This window comes from Acartia tonsa, chromosome 11 (assembly GCF_053477335.1).
Source record: "Acartia tonsa isolate MP-2025a chromosome 11, ASM5347733v1, whole genome shotgun sequence".
Taxonomy (NCBI): domain Eukaryota; kingdom Metazoa; phylum Arthropoda; class Copepoda; order Calanoida; family Acartiidae; genus Acartia; species Acartia tonsa.
The window spans coordinates 4,133,445-4,154,122 of NC_137270.1; the positions used below are offsets into that span (position 1 = coordinate 4,133,445).

The 20,678-nt window shown below is 33.4% G+C and overlaps 2 protein-coding genes across 3 annotated transcripts in view; both read right to left on the reverse strand.

Moving 5' to 3' along the window:
- Positions 1-13,157, reverse strand: part of LOC145332736 (uncharacterized) — a 24,254-nt gene extending 11,097 nt beyond the window's left edge. The window contains exons 1-3 of one of the 2 annotated variants that reach the window (XM_080177781.1): positions 12,922-13,157; positions 1,277-1,390; positions 566-597 (exon numbers count right to left, since the gene is read on the reverse strand). In XM_080177781.1, the coding sequence (XP_080033907.1) occupies positions 566-597; positions 1,277-1,390; positions 12,922-12,947 (172 nt within the window). In that variant the 5' untranslated portion in view covers positions 12,948-13,157. Of the gene's footprint in view, positions 1-565; positions 598-1,276; positions 1,391-2,727; positions 2,848-12,921 lie in introns of those variants that run through there. The other variant, XM_080177782.1, reaches the window with a different exon arrangement.
- Positions 13,158-15,510: 2,353 nt separating this feature from the next.
- Positions 15,511-20,671, reverse strand: LOC145331102 (uncharacterized). The gene is made up of 8 exons (XM_080175733.1): positions 20,544-20,671; positions 20,147-20,205; positions 19,896-19,941; positions 19,312-19,360; positions 18,352-18,396; positions 18,006-18,101; positions 17,538-17,767; positions 15,511-17,158 (listed from the first exon to the last, which is right to left on the reverse strand). The coding sequence occupies exons 1-8, from the start codon at positions 20,553-20,555 to the stop codon at positions 15,608-15,610; spliced, it is 2,088 nt and encodes a 695-aa protein (XP_080031859.1). The 5' UTR covers positions 20,556-20,671; the 3' UTR covers positions 15,511-15,607.
- Positions 20,672-20,678: the final 7 nt, after the last annotated feature.

Consider the following 20,678-nt stretch of genomic DNA (forward strand, 5'->3'; position numbering starts at 1 on the left):
GATAGATAGATAGATAGATAGATAGATAGATAGATAGATAGATAGATAGATAGATAGATAGATAGATAGATAGATAGATAGATAGATAGATAGATAGATAGATAGATAGATAGATAGATAGATAGATAGATAGATAGATAGATAGATAGATAGATAGATAGATAGATAGATAGATAGATAGATAGATAGATATATAGATAGATAGATAGATAGATAGATATATAGATAGATAGATAGATAGATAGATAGATAGATAGATAGATAGATAGATAGATAGATAGATAGATAGATAGATAGATAGATAGATAGATAGACCATAAAATAATGAATATTTTTTATACTTGCATGTTTTTATGGTATGACGTATATAAACTTTAAAAATTTTCCAAACTATTTTAATATTTTGGTATAATCCTTTAATCGTAGAGTGGAAAAACAAAAATTAATCATCTTGGAAAATTGTCTGTAATACGATACTATACACGATTTCTCAGTATTGCTAAGAACCGGTTCTAATCCTGCGGATATTAATCGGAATCGAAGCAATAATAGAAGGAAAATTTACCTATTGCTATAGTTTGCTCAAAATGGAGAACCCTGAAACAAAACAAAAAAGATTGCGTCAAAAAAAATGGATAAAGAATTAACGTGGATATATTGACAGGGTAAAATTTGTCGTCAATTTAGGTTGTTAACATGGAACTCATTTATTGGTCAGTTCGTTAATCCAGTAGGAGGGGAGGGGATGGGGTAACGTTGGTGGATTAGGGGAATCGTTATTTTAGCCAGCTGCGAGTATCACTTTATTAAAGTTCATGAAAATCTGGTGCAACATCCAAGTAATAATATACCGAATTCAAATATAACACACAAAAAAGTACATAATTTGCAATAATTGAAGGGATAAGATAACGGACAATAAATATTATTCATACCAAAGATGACAAACAAAATTATCTGTGTACATTAGACATTGCTAGTTAGAACCGACCAATCAAGATTCAATTAGAGTACCAAAAGTTTTATAAGCAAATTAATGTGAAATTGTATTATAAAACTTTTGGTACTAGTAAAAGTTTGAAGAAAAAAAACAACTTAGAAATAAATTCTTCTACCCTCTGAACCCCCTTTACTCAAATGGTGTCCCTAAAGGCATCTAGAGCATAGCCGCTAGTATTATAAATAGGAAAACTTTCCTGTTTATTATCAAGTAAGGGATTGAATATTGAGAAAGACACAATTAAAAAATCCCGCAACCTCTGTCAAATATTACTACCTGGGAACTACAACTTCTGAAATAGGTATTGTATCTTGTAACAGGACGGGATTTGGTACCAGAACAAATAATAAGGTTCCAGCTGTCAGCCCAATTGTCAACGGCTTTATATATCTAAAACAAAAAGATTCTTATATAAAAGAAATAAAATTTTACACAAGAAAGCTTATTTTCAGATGGTATGGAAACCGATTAATATCCGCTAAATTGGAAAGGAAAATCATGTATAGCATCGTATTACAAACAATTTTCGACGAATATTAAAATGGAAATCATAAAATTTATATTAATTTTGTTGGCCCAGGTCTTCAGCCGTTCGAGGCTAACAAAACTGGTTTAAATTGTATAATCTTTCATTAATATCCGTGGAAAGCTTTCTATAATACGATGCAATAAATGAATACAATTTGGCTAATTATAATTTACAAGGGCATAGTGTTCCCTCTCTTTTTATGAGCACAAAAAATTTTGCTTAGCTATTCACTTTTTTAACATGGGTTGCGACTGCTGTAGGTGGCTTTGATTACTTGCGGCTGAGTGGTTTAGTGGTTAGGCGTGGCTGAGGCTTATTAAGTGGCTTTTGCTTTAACCAGGTTGTCATTTTATATTCTTTCGTCACTTCAATAAAAAAAACTTCTAACTTATAGAAAAATATATTACAATGAGTATAAACTTCATAAGCATATAATTTTCAATTAAATCAGTGATTAATTGCTACTAACTGCATGACACATAAATCTACTTTCAGAAAAAAATGCATCAAAATGATATGGGGGAAATAGGATTTTCTTGGCTGCTATTCAAAACTGACGTCTGAATTTTTTTGTGAGGATTCCCCATACCAATGAGCGTTTAGTATAAATATGATTTACTTAGTCCGTTGGTCTATCAGTCATGCTACAAAAATATAAAAATTAAAACATATAAAAATACATATGAATTTTTCAAATTAATTGGTTTTTTTGTCATTAACATCTGCTCTTAGAATTTCTTTGACCGTATTTCAAATGGATCTAAAGGGATAAGACAATGGCCGATAAATTGAAGTACATCCCCAATGAAGATACAAACAATTACCAATTCTGTAGATTGAAGTTAGTGGTTGAAGTTTTGAACTTTTAACTTAATTGACCAACCAATCAAAATTCGAACCCAGTAAAAGTGTCTGACTATGACGTCAGAAAAAATTAACAATTAACCAATGAGAGACCGCTATATATTTTACCATTGGTCAATTACAGTGAATAATGGCTTCTCATTTGTTAATTGTTATTTTTTTCTGACGTCATAGTCAGACACTTTTACGAGGTTCTCAAAATTCGCTTTAAATGTTAAACCAATGAATAAGAAAATGTTATTATAAATCTTTGGGGACTATTTCCATCCATCCATTATTTTTTGTGCTTCACTAATTATGAATGTTGTCAAGCTTGTGTTAAAAAAATGCTTACATTTCGTCATTGCAAATATACATTTTTTATGATGTGTCTTGAATTGCGGTGTTTTTAAAACTGAAGGATATTATGCAAATTTGGTTTTATAAATACTCGGTTTTCAAGGAACAAGACAGAACAAATCAAATGACAATAAAAAACATAATATGCGAGTAAAATATTAAAACTCAAAAAACCTTCTTAATCATAACTACGGGTTATCCTTACAGTGCTTTTTAACCTTTATCTCATATAACTAAAATTAAACAAATACAAGGATGACAACATCCATAAAAGCGAAACACTGAAACGGTAGGACAAACGGACATTAACACTTATATAGTGTCAGAACTGAATACTCAGAATATAGATATATAAGAGTTAAGCAAACTGTAAATAAATTTGTTGAAAAACTGCTTGATACAGGATAATAATTATGGACATACTTACATTTTTAGAACTTGATTATAGAGTCGTTTCGCTTATAACATTATACTTTGTTGTCCCAGGAATCAATATACGAAAAATTAAATCAATCGGATAATTAGATCACATAAAAATTAGTTGTTAAAAAAGTAAAAAATCAACATATTTTAAATAGACGTGCGGACATTCTGGTAATGATAATAGAAATGCTACGCTTCTAAATCGTGCCTAACTACAAAAGGAATCACCATACAAAGTCGAAATCGATAAGACAATTCTACATGCCTAAATTAACGAAAAAAAGGTATTTGTTACGGACGGACGTACAGACGAACTGACCCTAATTATAGAAAAGCTTCGCTTTTAAAAAGTAACGTTTTTCTCTTAAAGCAACCGTCCATTTTACAGTAAGATGCAATAAATGTCTTGTCAATGGAAATTTTAGCCTTACATAAAAAGTAAATAAACAAACCTTCACTGTCAAAACTTTTCAAACAATAATTTTAAGTTATAGATTTTTGTAATTGTGATAATCGTAACTATAATAATGTATGTATATAAATTTGTCCTACGTTGTCCTAGCAGAACAGTGGAATACGAGTCTACTAAAGATTAGATTCGCTGCATTTTCTTGTAGTTATTTACCCATTTGAAATTTTAGATTCCTGTTAAAACAAATATGACTCATTTTCTTTTGCAATTGTTCCCGGAAACATCAGGGAGATCCGGTTCACGGGTAAATTTTATACTGTCTAACTCCTGTCATTTACCAGAATGGTGGGAGATATCCAGTAGTCATAGAATGTACTCAAATTTAAAAGTACAAGGGCAAGTAATTGTTCATGCTCATTCTCTCAGGGATAGAAAAGAAATTTAGTGTGGTCTAAAAAAATGAAAATATCAAAGGTTTCCAGGATATGAATAATAGCTATTTAGGGTCTCTTGGAGAGTAATGTAATCTATTTATGGTCTCCATGAGAGTAATGTAATCTATTTAGGATATCTGGGAGAGTAATGTAATCTATTTAGGATATCTGGGAGAGTAATGTAATCTATTTAGGATATCTGGGAGAGTAATGTAATCTATTTAGGATATCTGGGAGAGTAATGTAATCTATTTAGGGTCTCTGGGAGAGTATTATAATCTATTTAGGGTCTCTGGGAGAGTAATGTAATCTATTTAGGATCTCTGGGAGAGTAATGTAATCTATTTAGGATATCTAGGAGAGTAATGTAATCTATTTAGGATCTCTGGGAGAGTAATGTAATCTATTTAGGATACCTGGAAGAGTAATGTAATCTATTTAGGGTCTCTGGGAGAGTAATGTAATCTATTTAGGGTCTCTGGGAGAGTAATGTAATCTAATTAGGGTCTCTATGACAGGAATGTAATCTATTTAGGGTCTCTGAGAGTGTAATGTAATCTATTTAGGGTCTTTGGGAGAGTATTGTGAGTTATTTAGAGTATCTAGGAGAGGAATAGAATTTATATAGGGTCACAAAGATAGGAATGGATTTCAATTAGGGTGTCCAGTAGAGGAAATTAAATTATTAACCACTAATATTAGGGGTGTTGTGAAAGAATATTGCTTTTAATTTTGTACTTTGAATTTTCAATAGCATCGCTAAGTTTAAACTTAATTTTCCAGAACTATTTTTTTCAAACCACACCTTTCAGTTTATTTCTAATTTATATTCATAAAAGATTTGAAATTCAAGATTAACAAGGACATAAATGTATATACTTAGCGCAGAACAAGCTGGTGAAATTTAAAACAAAAACTTTAACAGCAGTATCCTTCACCTTTTTTCATCCAGTACAGGATTCACACTTTCCTACCCCACCCCCCCCCACTGGTGAATCGCAGTGCACGTTACATGTTATCAGTCAATGGTGTACAGAGAAATTATTTGGGACCGGGTTAACTCCTCCCCCCCCCCCTCCCCCGTTATGATTCATCAATATTGGGAATATCTGCTTTCAACTCTATACCACCATATCAAGTATCACATCCCTCTGTCAATTCAAATATCTGTGCATAACAATGGTTTGTGTGTGCATAGACGTCCAAGCTATTTTTTTTTTTGGGGGGGGGGGGCAAAAAAATTTTTAATTAGGGATTTTTTATTTGGGGGGGGGGTATTTACCCCCCCAAAACTGTTTCGGGGGTAAATACCACCTCCTAAATGGTTGGGGGTGCCTACCGCACCCCCAGGGTAGGGGTAAATTTTAAATGGGGGGGGGGGGTAATCGCCCCATTACCCCCCCCCTTGGACGTCTATGTGTGTGTGTATGACTATGAACAAGTAATAACAGGTGTGTGTTTGTTAAACAGGCCCTCTGCTTATAGAGTAGCTGCGCTTCTGAATTAAAATTTTTATAAATTCAGAAGAAAAGTACATGATTTAAATGATATGTACTTTGAACAGCAGAACTATTCTTCAATATGTGTTTATAACTAACTTTATTTCTACTTCCTTACTATTGGAGGTGGAATTTAGGGTAAATCTTAACATTTAATTTTCATAATGAAAAAATATGGAGGGGGGGTGAGTAGCAATTTTTGTATTCACAAACCACGTCTCTTTAGAAGTCTAACCCTGGCACAAATTTGTGTCGTTATTGTGTCAACATAAGTACTTATATATAAGTCATTATATCGTTGATATCTCGAAATAATGTCAGACAAGAACACTCTTTATCAAAATCATATAGCGATCGTAAATAATGTCACAGAGGAGCTTTCCTATAATATAAAGTAGTTTGGCTTTTTATATGTAGCCTAAGATTTGATAACTTCTGAAGTTAATAAATTCTCCTTTTTAGGGAAGCTTCCCATAGGTTCCAAGATGATTTTTAGACAATTTTATTTATACATTGTTTTAGGCTATTTTTTGTCCCTTTTTGAAATCAAGAGCCCATAGATGCTTGGTGCGCAGCCGCCATTCCCTTATAAAAAGTAGAAATAAAAACATTAACTAGATTAACAGTTAGCGTATTCTTAGGAGAAAGTGTAGAATGCATAAGGCCTTAATTTGGGTAAATATTAAATATTAATATAAACAATTCTAAAACTATGATTAAAGTTCTGTTGATTTTTTAGTAGCGACGCTACACTATAATTCACTTTGTCCGTCAGTCAGTCCGTCCGTCATTCCGTAACGCTATGGGAGAAATGGGATTTACCCAGGGAGCACAATTAACTATAAACATCAATGGCAGTCGGAACGCTTTTAGCAGGTTTTAGTCTATTTTTTTTTATATTTTTCACATTTTTCTCCATATCTTTAGTGTTTATGGTCCGATTTTTCAGTTATAGATAATTTTTCAGTTATAAATATCAAAATTAAATTAAAGAAAACAAGCATTACGGTCAGACTGCCTTTTTGCAGGTTTTTGGCTATTTTTGTATATGTTTTACATATTTCGCCAAATCTTAGTGTTTTAGGTCCAATTTTCAAACATTTTTGGAATATCAGTTTCAAAATAATTTTTTTAAATACACTTTAAATCTACTTGTACGTATTTTCTACGATTTTTTGTGCTTCCCTACATATGGTTGTTGTCATCCTTGTTTGTTTTATAATCCAACTAATCAAAAGTTTTCGAAAATAAACTATTTATGTAAGGCAAAATTATTGGGTTATAAATAGAACTAGAAAGCAGGAATAAATATTCCAATATGGCTTCGAAAAATTGAGTATGGATTAGAACCGGTTCTCAGTCATACTGAAAAACCTTAATATATATTATTTTCCACGAATATTAAAATAAACATGATAAAACTAACATAGTTTCCTATTAAAAACAGCTTTCCGCGGATATTAAAATAAAAAAGTTTTGTTGCCCGGGACTTCGGTTCGGCACCTCGGGGCTACCACCTGGGTAATCCCCCATAACTTTAGGGGGGATCTATGGCCCTCCAATAGGGGTGTAAATCTGTTATGAGAAAGTAAAATATCTAAGTTTAACAAAAAAAAAAGCCACCATAGCATTACAGACAGACAGACAGACAGAATGAAAGACAAAAACGCATGCTTTATTACTAAAAATGTAGAAATCATATTGGAATAAAATAAAGATGAATTTATCATCGATAAACCTATCCGTGTATATATAAGGATAGGTTGTTTATTTGATTAAAGTTTGCTTTACCCGAAGGGGAAAACAAGGATGACTACACATCCATAAATGCGGAGCATAAAAAATATAAGCAAAGCTTTTCTATTATTAGGGTCATTCCTTCCATACGCCCGTCTTTCCGTAACGGATATATCTTACTCATTCCTAGTACAATGTTGTAAGCGAATATTCTCTATGACAATAATCAAGTCCTAAAAATGTAAGTATGTCATTTTACAGTATCCTGTATCTAAACAGTTTTGCAACAAATTAACTCACAATTTCGTTTAGTCTTATGCTTTTATATTCTGCTTATTCATTTCTGACACTTTTATGTTAGTTTGTCCTACCGTTTTAGAGCTTTGCTTTTCTGGATGTTGTCATCCTTGTTTATTAAAAAATCTACTTGCAAAAAATACTTACAGGATGCTTAATGTAGACGTGCCATTTATACAATAGCATTATCCCTAATCGGCCTGGTTATCACCATTTCAAAAATAAACTAACATTATAATATCAATTAAAAATTATTGCTAAATTCTATTTAAAATGGACGAACATTCTAGTAATAATTATAGAAATACAACGCCTTTAAAATCATTATGCAACAATAGCAATACCACGCCTAAATTATCGAGTGCGCTATCCGTTACGGACGTACTGATCAACCAAAAAATGTAAATCTTCACTTTTCTAGAACTTTGAAACAATACACATTTGGAGTGTTCTATCCCTTCTACACAAGTATCAGCTTAGAACATCCAATTAGTTAACATCATATACAAGTTATAGGATGTCTATCTGTCTGTGTGTGTCTGTATCAAAGTATCTCAAATACCACTGAACCGCTATAGTTCTTCTTTACAATGTAGCTTCTCATAGTTCTTGAGAAAGTTTATAACTATTAGGGAAGGAAACCAATATCATTCTAAGAGAAATTGTCTCTAGAAAATGACCCCCCCCCCCCCTTATTTTTACTTTTTAAAAGTGAAGCTTTTCTATAATTAGGGACGGTCCGTCCGTACGTCCGTAACAGATAGCTTTTTTCGTTAATTTAGGCATATTTGAATTGTCCTATCGATTTGAAACTTTGCACGATGATTCCTATAGTAGTTAGGTACGATTTAGAAAGCGTAGCAACTCTATAATCGTTACCATAATGTCCGTACGTCCATTTTAAACATGTTAATTTTTTATATATATCAACAACAATTTTTTATGGGTTATAATTATCCGATTTATCTGATTTTTGGAGAACTGATTCCTATTACAATAAGGTACAATATTATAAGCGAAGCATCTCTATAATCAAGTCCTAAAAATGTCAGTATGTCCTTAAACAGAATTCGGTATTTAAGAAGTTTCTCAACAAATTTACGTATAATTTTGTCAAAACATATTTATTTTTATTTTGTATATTCAGATCTGACACTTCACAAGAGTTAATGTTCGTCTGTCAAACCGTTTCAGAGCTTCGCTTTTATGGATGTTATCATCCTTGTTTTTAAACAACAATATAAATGCAGCCAACGAATGAGAGAGGTGAAATTTACAGTCCACTGTCCCCTCCCTTCCTGAGTTATTTTAATCACCATTTTTAGAATCACTAAAATTCATTTATCTATATTTAACTCATATCGATTTCTATCTATCTATAAAAAGGATATAAAAATGCAAAAATGCAAACCAGAGAGGGAGGGAGGGGACATTGGATTGTTAATTTTACTAGCATCCAAAGTTTTATAAAAACCCCAAAAACCTTTTGGGGTCTCTATAATGATTAAATTTTGATTGGTTGGTTCTAAACTAACATGTACAAAAATTTATCATCCATTGTCTTATCCCTTAGGATCCCTGAGTGGAAGCGCACTGAAGCATAATAAAGCTGGCAACACCTTTTACATTAAATGTACAGTACTTATAATGGCGATCATATAAATTACAACAAATTCCAAAAAAAAGCTAATCTTGATTTTTCTTCTTTTTAAAAGCGGGACAATTAGCTTTTTGTGTAACAGTTAGCTCTTTTTGTCAATTTAAACAGGTTAGAATTGTCCTATCGATTTTAAACTTTACATCATGATTCCTATAACAGTTAGGTACGTTTTAGGGATTGTAGCAACTCTATAATAGTTACCAGAAAGTCCGTATGTCCATTTAAAACAACAAAGTTTTGTATGTTATAATCATGATATTCATCTGATTTTTGGAATAGTGATTCCTATTACCACAAGGTACAATTGTTATGAGCGAAGCATCGCTACAATCAAGTCTTTAAAATGGAAGCGTTATTTTTCATTTGTTCAAAGCTTCGCTTTTATGGATATTGTCACCTTTTATATATTAATTTTACATGTATGATTTTGCCTTCTTATACAGGTAGGGCTTTGACAACGAGAGGTAATTTCAACCGATATATTGATACTTTAAATTAATTGGGAGGGAGTGATCATTGGACTATAAATGGTACCACTTTCTATCATTCTTTGGCTAAAGAACTTTGATTACTTTGAATGAATATTGATTAGTTGGTTCAAACTAAAAGTTTCCAACTTTTCCACAAGGAATCTTAATCTACAGAAGGGGTAATTTTGTTTATCATCGTTAGGGATGTACACAAATTTATCGTCCATTGTCTTATCCTTTAAGAAGCTCTAGAAAATAGTTGAAAAAGCCGCGCAGTGACAATTTATTGCGACTGCGGCTGCTAAACCCTAAGTTTTCATTAATTTTTGCTAAATCAACATTTTAGCTAGAATAAAATAACAACTGCATTTTTAAAGCCATTTAATGAATTGGTATATTGTCAAATTGTTTGATGAAAAAAATAATTATTGTATTAATTGAGGATATACTATACATATTTCAAATCTTTTGTGGGATGTTTTTTAAAAGCGAAGCTTTTCTATAATTAGGGTCGGTCCGGACGTCCGGACGTCCGTCCGTAACGGATAGCTTTTTTCGTTAATTCAGGCATGTTAGAATTGTCCTATCGATTTCAAATTTTGCACGGTGATTCCTTTAATAGTTAGGTACGATTTAGAAAGCGTAGCAACCAAAATGTCCGTACGTCCATGTTAAACATGTCGATTTTTTACTTTTTTAACAACAAATATTTATGTGATCTAATCATCCGATTGATCTGATTTTTGGTATATTGATTCCTGGGACAACAAAGTATAATGTAATAAGCGAAGCAACTCTATAATCAAGTCCTAAAAATGTAAGTATGTCCAAAACCATTATCCTGAACCAAGCAGTTTTTCAACAAATTTACTTACAATTTTGTTTAGACTCTTATACATTTATATTACGATTATTCAGTTCTGACACTATACAAGTGTTAATGTCTGTTTGTCCTGCCGTTTCAGTGCTTCGCTTTTATGGATGTTGTCATCCTTGTTTTTCTTTTGGATTATCTGTTCGTCTACACGTTAATATATCACTGCTGAAACGATTATGCAATATATAATTCACTAGCGGCTTCGCCCCTAGCCTCTAGGGGCTTTGCCCCAAGAGATGGTAAAAAAAAGTGTAAGGTAAAATTTGTAAAAAAAAAAAATATTCCACAAAGGAAATCTTCTACAAAGGACCAAGGATATTTCTTACAAAAAAAAAAAAATGGGGGGGATTTTTTTTTGTTCTTTGGGGGGTTTGGGGTGTCCCACCCCCCAAGAAAATAGCTTAAAACTACCACAGGACTAATAGGTAGATACCCTGAAGAGTAGAATCCGATTGGTTCAGAGGTTACCGAGATCTTAAGGGACGGACGGACAGACAGACGGACAGACATCAAGCTACTTTGTATTATAGATAGTTTTAGGCTATTTTCTTGAAGATGCGAGTTTTTACACTCCTTTAACCCAGAATAAATTCCCCCAACCCCTACGGGCGCTGGATGAGTTATAGAGAAGCTTCACTACTAAGAGACGTATCCTATAACAACAGTTCTCTATTGTGGTATCAATGGATGTAGAATGTACGTGGATATTATGACAGGCTAGATTTTGTTGTCAGTTTAGGTTGCTAACATGGACACATCATTTATTGGTCAATTCGTTCATCTAGTAGGAGGGGAGGAAAAAGGGTTAGGGGATGGATGAGGAGTAACGTTACTTTATTAGAGAACGTGAATGTATCTTATATAACATCCAAGTAATATTAGATCTAGGTGTATCTAATAACTGAAAAAAAGGGAAAGGAAATATAAAATGCAAAGTCATAAAAAAGTAGGAGGCCCATTTATAATTTGAATAATCATTTTTAAAAGAAAAGCTTTTCAATATTTATGGTTGATACGTCCGCCACGTTAGAATTGTGCTTTCCATTCCAAACTTTGCTTGCTGACTATTTAAACAGAAAGTGTAGCAAATCTATAATCGTCACCAGAAAGTCTGTATGTCCTTTAAAAATGCGTTATATTTCTAAAAGCTTTTAACGACAATATTTTTTTATTATAAGAGTGTCCTATTTATCTGATTTTTGGAATAATGATTCCTAGGACAATAGGATTCAATGTGATGAGAGACTGGTTCAACAAAGGTTTTAATTTATTTCTGCGGATATCAAACATTTTGGAATCCATACTTTAAAAATATTTCAAGAAATATTTTTCTCGTATTCATTCGAATCCGGTGGATAGGAACCGGTTCTCATCCATACGAAAAAACTATGTCTAGCATCGTATTATAAACCGCTTTCTACGAATATAAAAATGTACAATCAAAAGATTAAAACCAGTTTTTTTAGCCCGTGCCTTCGGCACCACGGGGCTAAAGAAATAACTATTCAAATATTTTTAGAGCATAAAAGTCGTTAGAATAACGGAATCGCAAGCAACAATGAAAATTTATTACCAATTATTTGTTTAACTGTAATTTTTACGAAACCCCGTACTACAGCTAAACTTATCTATAATACAAAGTGGAACGATGTCTGTCCGTCTGTCTGTCCGTCTGAAGCTTAAGATCTCAGTAACCACTGAACCGATATGAATCTCCTTTACAGGGTAGCTTCTCATAGGTCCTGGGAAGTTTTTAACTATTTTGGGGGAAGGTACCACCACCCTCCCAAAGACTTAAAGAGACTTGAACGCCACATATATAGGTATCGTATTATTTGTAAAAAAAAAAAACATTGAAAGTGCCATTAGAGGCCTTTAGGGGCGTAGCCGCTAGTTTTATATAAAGTAGTAAGAATTTTTTTGTCTAAAGCTTAAGATTTAAATCACTACTGTACTTACTGATTGAGTCATCTTTCTTAGAAAAGCCTCACAAAGGTCCTGTGATGGTTATAGGCTATTGTATTTTAGATTTAAGCCTTTGGTTTGGTGCTTTTTTTGACCAATCTATCTTCCTAGAAAACAAAGCTCCTTGTTAGAGGCAATTTAATATATGCATGTCAGTTTTTATTTTATTTTGTCCGTAAAGATGTTGCTATAAACACTAAACCGATTGAATTCCCCATGTAGAGAATATTCATGTAGTTAATTGTGTGGTTTTAGGCTATTTTATTCTTAAATATAAGTTCTTATGTGCGTTTATTCTATTTTCTGCCACGTCCTGCAGTTAAACGGGGTAGTTGACACTATTGTAATTATTTTTTTTGTATTATAATACCTATTATTATTACTAATAAAGACGGGAAAGAAAATAATATTTTACCTTGATAAGTTTTTGAAACCAACCATTTTATAACAACTATTATTTACAATTCATTAAAGTTTTTTTCTAGTAAAATCACATTTTATTTTTCACTAATAATTATTTTTATCCAAACGCAATTCTAATCAGCTGAGCTGTGTTTGGGATTTCTTAGTTACGCGATCCGCGCGTTTACTAAACGTATCCGTTGGCGGATTTTTAGGTCTTTTGCGCATTTAATTAACACCAAAGTTGAAGCCAACTATCATTTTGTGATTTATAAAATTATAGTTTTAGAACCGGACCGTACGCGCGTTTGTATCTCTGAAATCATGGTTGTCAGATAAGGATATATGAAAAGTTCCGATGCTAGTTTTAAAAGTAGGAACATGGTTTTTAGAATTCTAACAATTTTGAATTTGTGGGGACGGTTAATTAAACTGGTGCCCAAAGTTTTACATGTTTTCTACGTTGGATAAAACATTTTGAGCATTGTTTAAACTTTAAAGCGGAAGGAGTTACTTATCATAATTTATCATCACTGTGGGTGAATATCAAATTCTACCTCATTGCCATTAACTTCAGACCTTTGATGATTCCATGTTCTTTTAAAATGATTATTTCATTGCAACTGTTTAAAGCCTTCCCCCCACAATCCTGATACTTGCAAATGGTGACAGACATAATCTAAAAGAATCAGTCCTACAATTCATAATATACAATAAAACAAACGGAAAGCAAACGTAAATGTACTTTTTCATTATTTTGTTGTTTCTTTACTTTAAAATAATCTAATTTTTTTAAAAATATATTTCTGATTTTACTATAAATATATGAAATATGGTTAACTTTGTGCAGGTTGACAAGGATTAGATGTGATTTAATCGAAATATATTCCTACAAATTGCGCTGTGTTTTTCCTTGGATAGTCTCTTTTCAACAACGTTGCCGTGTATTATTCCGTAAATGTACTTTAGTAAGAATTAGTCGCGTTACGTTTATTTTTATCTTGGCATCCCCGATATGCTACTATTACGCTCTCCCCCTTTCTCTTTCCTTTTAACTCTCTCTAAATAATCTTATTCATCCTCTTGCCTTTCGTTTACATATTAAAATGTAAGTACGAATGAATCCTTATACTAAAGTAACAGGATGTTTGTCTGTTTGTTTGTCTGTACCGAAGGATCTCGCTAACCGCTGAACCGATCGTGTTCTCCCTAACAGGATAGATTCAGAAAGGTCCCGAGAAGGTTTTTTAACTATTTTGGGGAGGGTACTACCACCCTCCCAAGAGAAATAATAAAAAATCTAAATTTTTTTTGCGTTCTCAATTTTAAAAAGAGAGTTCAACGCAAACATAAACGTCAAACGCAAATAGAAATATTTCAAATATAAAAAAACATTTAAAGTGCCACTAGAGGCCTCTAGGGGCGTATCCGCTCGTACGTGGATATTGTGACAGGAGTATTTTAGTTGCTAATATAGCCCTCATGCGCAGAGAGGGGATAATGTCATAAGGGGGGGGGGGAGAGTTATTATTATATCAGCCAGCTGGGTGCAACATTTTCAGGGTATGCGAGAATCTCTCACAATATCCACGTTTTCTACATCCAGTAATGTACTTTGATCTTTCATTTTCTCGTATTCATTCGAATCCGGTGGTTAGGAACCGGTTCTCATCCATACGAAAAAACTATGTCTAGCATCGTATTATATCCAGCTTTCTACGAATATAAAAATGTACAATCATAAGATTAAAACTAGTTTTTTTATAATTGAACATTCTATATCCGCGGAAAGCTGTTTATAATACGATGCGAGAAATAACTATTCTTATTTGCTTTATGACTCACAACGTCTGACTGACTATATATAATTTTGGAATACTGATACCTATTACCAGGTATTACAATGTCAAAAAAAGAAATATCTCTAATATAAAGTCAAAATATGTAAGTAAATGGTGTAAAATAAAACTAATCGCATAACTTTTTATTAGCAAAGCTACTCTATAATTCCGAATGTCCGTCCGTCTGTCCGTCCGTCCGTCTGTCCGTAATTAATGAATTGGGGGAAACGTGATTTTCTCGGCTCCTATTTAGGATAGACAGCTGAAAGTTTTAGTGAAGATTCCAACTATACATGCCCATCTAATATATACATTGTTTTGTCCGTCTGTTTGTTATTTGGGGTGCTAGATCGATTCCTAGATATTTACGTTTTCGTGATTTTCAAGATAAAGGGCTGAAATTTTCAGGGATTAATTAATTTTATATTCTACATATTTTCATCAAGTTTTATTAATACTTTTTTTGTTAATTGGGGTGCTAGATCGATTCCTAGATTGTTTAGGTTTTCAAGGTTTTCTCAATTCCTATTCAGGATTGACGGTTGAAATTATCAGGAATTGAATATGCTCATGTAATACATATTTTCATAATTTTTGAGCTTCGCTACTTATGGATGTTGTAATCCTTGTTAAAATGTAAATCCTACATGGTTGGTCAAAAGCTAACAAAAATAACCTAATTCATGCTCAAGCACATAATAACCAATAAATAAAGCTTATATTAATATATTACTAAAAAATCATTAAAATCAATATTTGTTAAAAAAATTTATTAGTCTTTAAAATACACAAAAATTACCTAAGAAATTACAAATCTAAAACATACTTAATACTGTTTAAAATAACTATTTAAAAAATTTACTGTGTTATCAATTCTAAAATATTTTCTTTTGCTTCTACAGGATAATTCTTTTTCTGGAGAAATGCTTTGGCTTTCTCAGCAACTAACTCCCAACATGGCTTCAGCTCAGGAAACTTTTTCTTGAGAGCTACAATTACCAGAAGAGTATAGAAAAGTTTTGCATCAACATTTTCTTCATTGAAAACTTTTTCCACTTCAGCCTCATTAATGTTTAGAGCAGTAAAGATGTCTTTTTCCTTGTTGAAATACCCTTCAGCTGTTTGTAGGGCTATCAGAGCTAGGACTCTATCCATTGAAGTATCATTTTTATGGTCAGATTTGTTTTCAACAGTTCCAGCTCCAAAGGTATTTGCAGAAGAATTGGAACTGCCAAATGGCCCAGTGGTCTGAGTCTGGCTAGCACCAAAAGATCCAAAAGGTGTGGGATTTGTAGCACCAAATCCTGAAGCAGTTGGTTGAGTTGTACCAAAAGACCCAGGAGAAGAATTTGCAACACCAAATCCTGTACCAGGAGAAGCCTTTGCAGCACCAAAACTAAATCCAGTAGAAGGTTGAGCTGAATTTGGAGCACCAAATCCTGCAGGAGTTGATTGAGTTGCACCAAAAAGACCAGGTGAGGTATTTGGAGCACCAAATGCTGAAGGAGTTGGTTGTGCTGCACCAAAAAGCCCAGGTGACGCATTTGCAGCACCAAATCCTGGAGGAGTTGGTTGTGCTGAACCAAACAGCCAAGATGACGCATTTGCAGCACCTGTCTGTGAAACCCCAACAGAAGAAGACTGTGCAGCACCAAAAATAAATCCAGTAGAAGGTTGAGCTGAATTTGGAGCACCAAATCCTTGAGTTGCACCAAAAAGACCAGGTGAGGTATTTGGAGCACCAAATGCTGAAGGAGTTGGTTGTGCTGCACCAAAGAGCACAGGTGACGCATTTGCAGCACCAAATCCTGGAGGAGTTGGTTGTGCTGAACCAAACAGCCCAGATGACGCATTTGCAGCACCTGTCTGTGAAACCCCAACAGAAGAAGACTGTGCAGCACCAAAACTAAATCCAGTAGAAGGTTGAGCTAAATTTGGAGCACCAAATGCTGAGGGAGTTGATTGTGCTGTAACAGGAGAAGCCATTGCAGCACCAAAACTGAATCCAGTAGCCGAAGAAGACTGTGCAGCACCAAAACTTGCCGTAGAAGACTGTGCAGCACCAAAACTTGCCGGAGATGACTGTGCAGCACCAAAACTGGCCGGGGATGACTGTGCAGCACCAAAACTGAATCCAGTGGCCGGAGAAGACTGTGCAACACCAAAACTAAATGCAGAAGAAGGTTGACCTTGGGGTGGCCCGAATCCTATTGGGTACTGATTGGCGAATCCTTTTGGGTACTGATTGACAACACATCTTGTTTGCATTGGTAGACTGTACTTGTTCTCTTTGGTATCAACTGCCACCATTGATGTATATTTTGACATTAACTGATACTTGATGGCAAGCTCTGTTATAATATCTTCTACTTCTTTCTTGTCTTCAATTTCTTCTCTCTCCTCTAGGTCCTGAGGGAAATAATTTAAATAAATATGAAATTATTCCAAACTAATCATGCATTTACACCCTAAAGAGTGTGTGGCAATATAACATGAACTCGAAATACCATTATAAAAAAGTAACAGAATGTCTGTAAGTCTATATGTTTTTTGTTCTTGGAAGATATTGGGAGAGGTACCACCGCCCCCACAATAGAAAAAATGACCCCCTCCCCCCCTAAAAAGATTTTTTACTTTGTTTACAACTAAAATTGAAAATAGGGGAATCAAGACCCACCCACTTTCTTCCGAGTCCACATAACTCAATTGCAACTGTTGGCGTTTAGGGAGGGACATAGCCGTAGGTTTCAAATAAACCAATGAAACTGCAACCAACAAAATACTTTACCTGGATCATTTTTCTGGCAAACATTTTATGAATCAAATTTCCTTCCAGTGTGCTTTCATCTACTTCAACTACTTCCTCATATATCTCATTCTCCCCACTTTCTCCATCCTCCATGCGGGCAGATATCTTTATTTTGTCTGGTATCTTGCTGTTGTTGGCAATAGTTCTGAATATTTGCAGCCTGGATCCGTTATACAGGGAAGGCACTTTCATTGGGGCTTGGCTGTAGGCTGCACAATTGGTGAAACGTGAGAATTTTTCATTTTAATTTGATATTGTATCTATCTGTCTGTCTGTCTGTCTGTCTGTTTGTCTGTTTGTCTGTATGTCTATATGTATGTCTGTATGTCTGAATGGCTGTCTGTTTGTCTGTCTATTTTCTGTCAGTATGTCTATCTGTCTGTTTGTCCCTCTATCTATTAGTCTGTTTGTTCATTTTGGTTACTTTTTTTTTCATGTTTCACCTCCCTTGATTAGTGAATCCCCAGTCAATGTTGACATCTTTGAGATTTGGTTGTAAGCAATGTTTCAGCTGTTTGATCACTTTAGGGGCGATCATTTCTCCTAACATAGCACATTTTATAACATGAAATGTTCAGAGCAGGGACTTTTAAAGAGAAAATTGATAGGTTCTACTATCTTCTCCTTTTTAAAAACCACTATTGGTTTCAAAACTCACTGGTTGCGATGTGACTCAAAAATGTGATTCCCCCTCCCCCCCAAAAAAAAATTATTCTGCGTATTCAGATTCCCTCCCCCCCCCCCACTCTCCCCCACAAAAAAAATATCTTGTAATGTTTAAGATGTGCTTTGCCTTCTGTTGTAAATTCACTGGTACCAAGTCCTGCTCTTGCTAAACCTGTACAAAACAAGGATGTCAACATCAATCAAAGTAAATCTCTAAAATTGGATGGTATCACAAACGAACATTGACACTTATAATAAGCCTTAATAAGCAAGATAAAAATTAACAAGTCTAAACAAAATTGATATATAACTTGATTTTACTAAGTGTATTTTGTTGTCCTGGGAATCATTTTTCCAGAAATCAGATAAATAATACAATTATCTAGTATCAAAAATAGTTGTTAAAAAAGGTAAACATGATGTTTAAAATGGGCATACGGACGTTTATTTTATATCTTGACAATAGAGATTATGTGCTAATAAAAGCATATTTTATTGACCTTCGAATCATATTTTTAAAAATCATAAAAATTATACTTGATTGTATAACAAATTATTGTCAAAAAAGGTGAAAATCAAGATATTTTAAATGGACATGCGGACTTTCTGGTAATGATTATAAAGTTATTTTTCACATCGTATTATAAACAGATAAATTGTACAATTATAAGATCAAACCCATTTTTTTAGCCCAAAGATGCCGAAGGCACGGGTTAAAAAACTTATTTTAATCTGATGATTGTACAATTACATTTTTATATTCGTAGAAAACTGGATATAATACGATGCTAGACATAATTTTTTCGTATGGATGAGAACCGGTTCTATTCGAATTAATACGAGAATAGTTATTTCTCGTATCGTATTATAAACGGCTTTCCGCGGATATAGAATGTACAATTATAAGATTAAAACTAGTTTTTTTAGCCCCGTAGTGCCGAAGGCACGGACTAAAAAACTGGTTTTAATCTTATGATTGTACATTTCTATATTCGTAGAAAACTGGATATAATACGATGCTAGACATAATTTTTTCGTATGGATGAGTACCGGTTCTATTCGAATTAATACGAGACAAAAAATATACCTTTTACTAGATGTCTGTCGGCAGCCGAACCAATACCAAGGGCAAAAACCTTCGCACAAAGAATACTATAGATTAAGAGCAGTCGCGCATAAGCCTCTAATTTAACCCGCTTGAATGCTAAAAAATAAAATTCTAAAAAGGTATAAGATGATCTTACTGAGGCTTACACTCAGTTGACGTGCGGCTACCGAGCTCTGATTAAGAATTATAAGTGCCCATTTGCACACAAGCAGTGCAGAAAAACCAAACAAATAATATTTTACTTTTAAAAGAAGAACAGTAAAGTGTAATACAACAATTCAAAAAGTTTCATATCAGGTAGGGAGAGGACATTGGAACCCAAAGTTTTAAAAACCTTGCTATTTAATCGTTGGCTCAATTTATTTTAATAAAATTTGATTGGTTAGTTACAAACTAATAGAATTGAAACCTTTTAGCCAATAATTTTAATTTTTAAAAGAAGCATTTTATTTTTCATCAAATATAAAAATTCTTTGATCTCTGAAGAGAGAAACAGCGTTGATACTGTAGAGATGTGTATTTAAACAAAGTGCTATTTAATTTTCATCTACAGTTTTCCATGCCTTATGAGTTCCATTGTGTTTCTGTGCCAATTTCAAACAGGCCATACTGTTAAATAATCATCAGTCAAATCCGTAATAATATTAGTAGCACGGTTTGTTCAAGAAAAGCTGTATTTTTTTCAGAAAAACTTACAATGTTTCACATTCGAATTGACAGTGAAAAATCAAAAAAAAAATATTTCTAGCAAAGTGTAATGTTTTTTTAGGTTTTATATCTACACTAAAATTTTATTCTAGATTTGAAAGGAAACCTGTTTGATACTGAACCATCTGTTAGCACAAATACACGTCGTGGTACACATGTCTTCTCCTACAATCAAGTGAAAATATTTTGACTGTCTGTCTGCTATTTATCTATCTGTCTGTTTGGTTGTTTTTTGTCTTTTTTTGTCTGTCTTTTTGTCTGTCTTTTTGTCTGTCTGTTTGTCTGTATGTTTGTCTGTATGTTTGTCTGCCTGTATGTTTGTCTGTCTGTATGTATGTCTGTTTGTCTGTCTGATTGTCTGTCTGTTTGTCTGTCTGTTTGTCTGTCTGTTTGTCTGTCTGTTTGTCTGTCTGTTTGTCTGTCTGTTTGTCTGTCTGTTTGTCTGCATATTTCTACTGTTTTTATGTTGATACTAAATATTTTTTTAGAATATTAACACCTGCCTCTAGTAACATTTTCAAAGGTGTCAGAATTTCAGTTCCACCCAGATTTGCCTCAATATTTTGTATAGCCTTTGATATAACGGTTTACAGTGATTACCAATACTCAGCCGTCGCAGCCATTTAAAAATCCGTTAA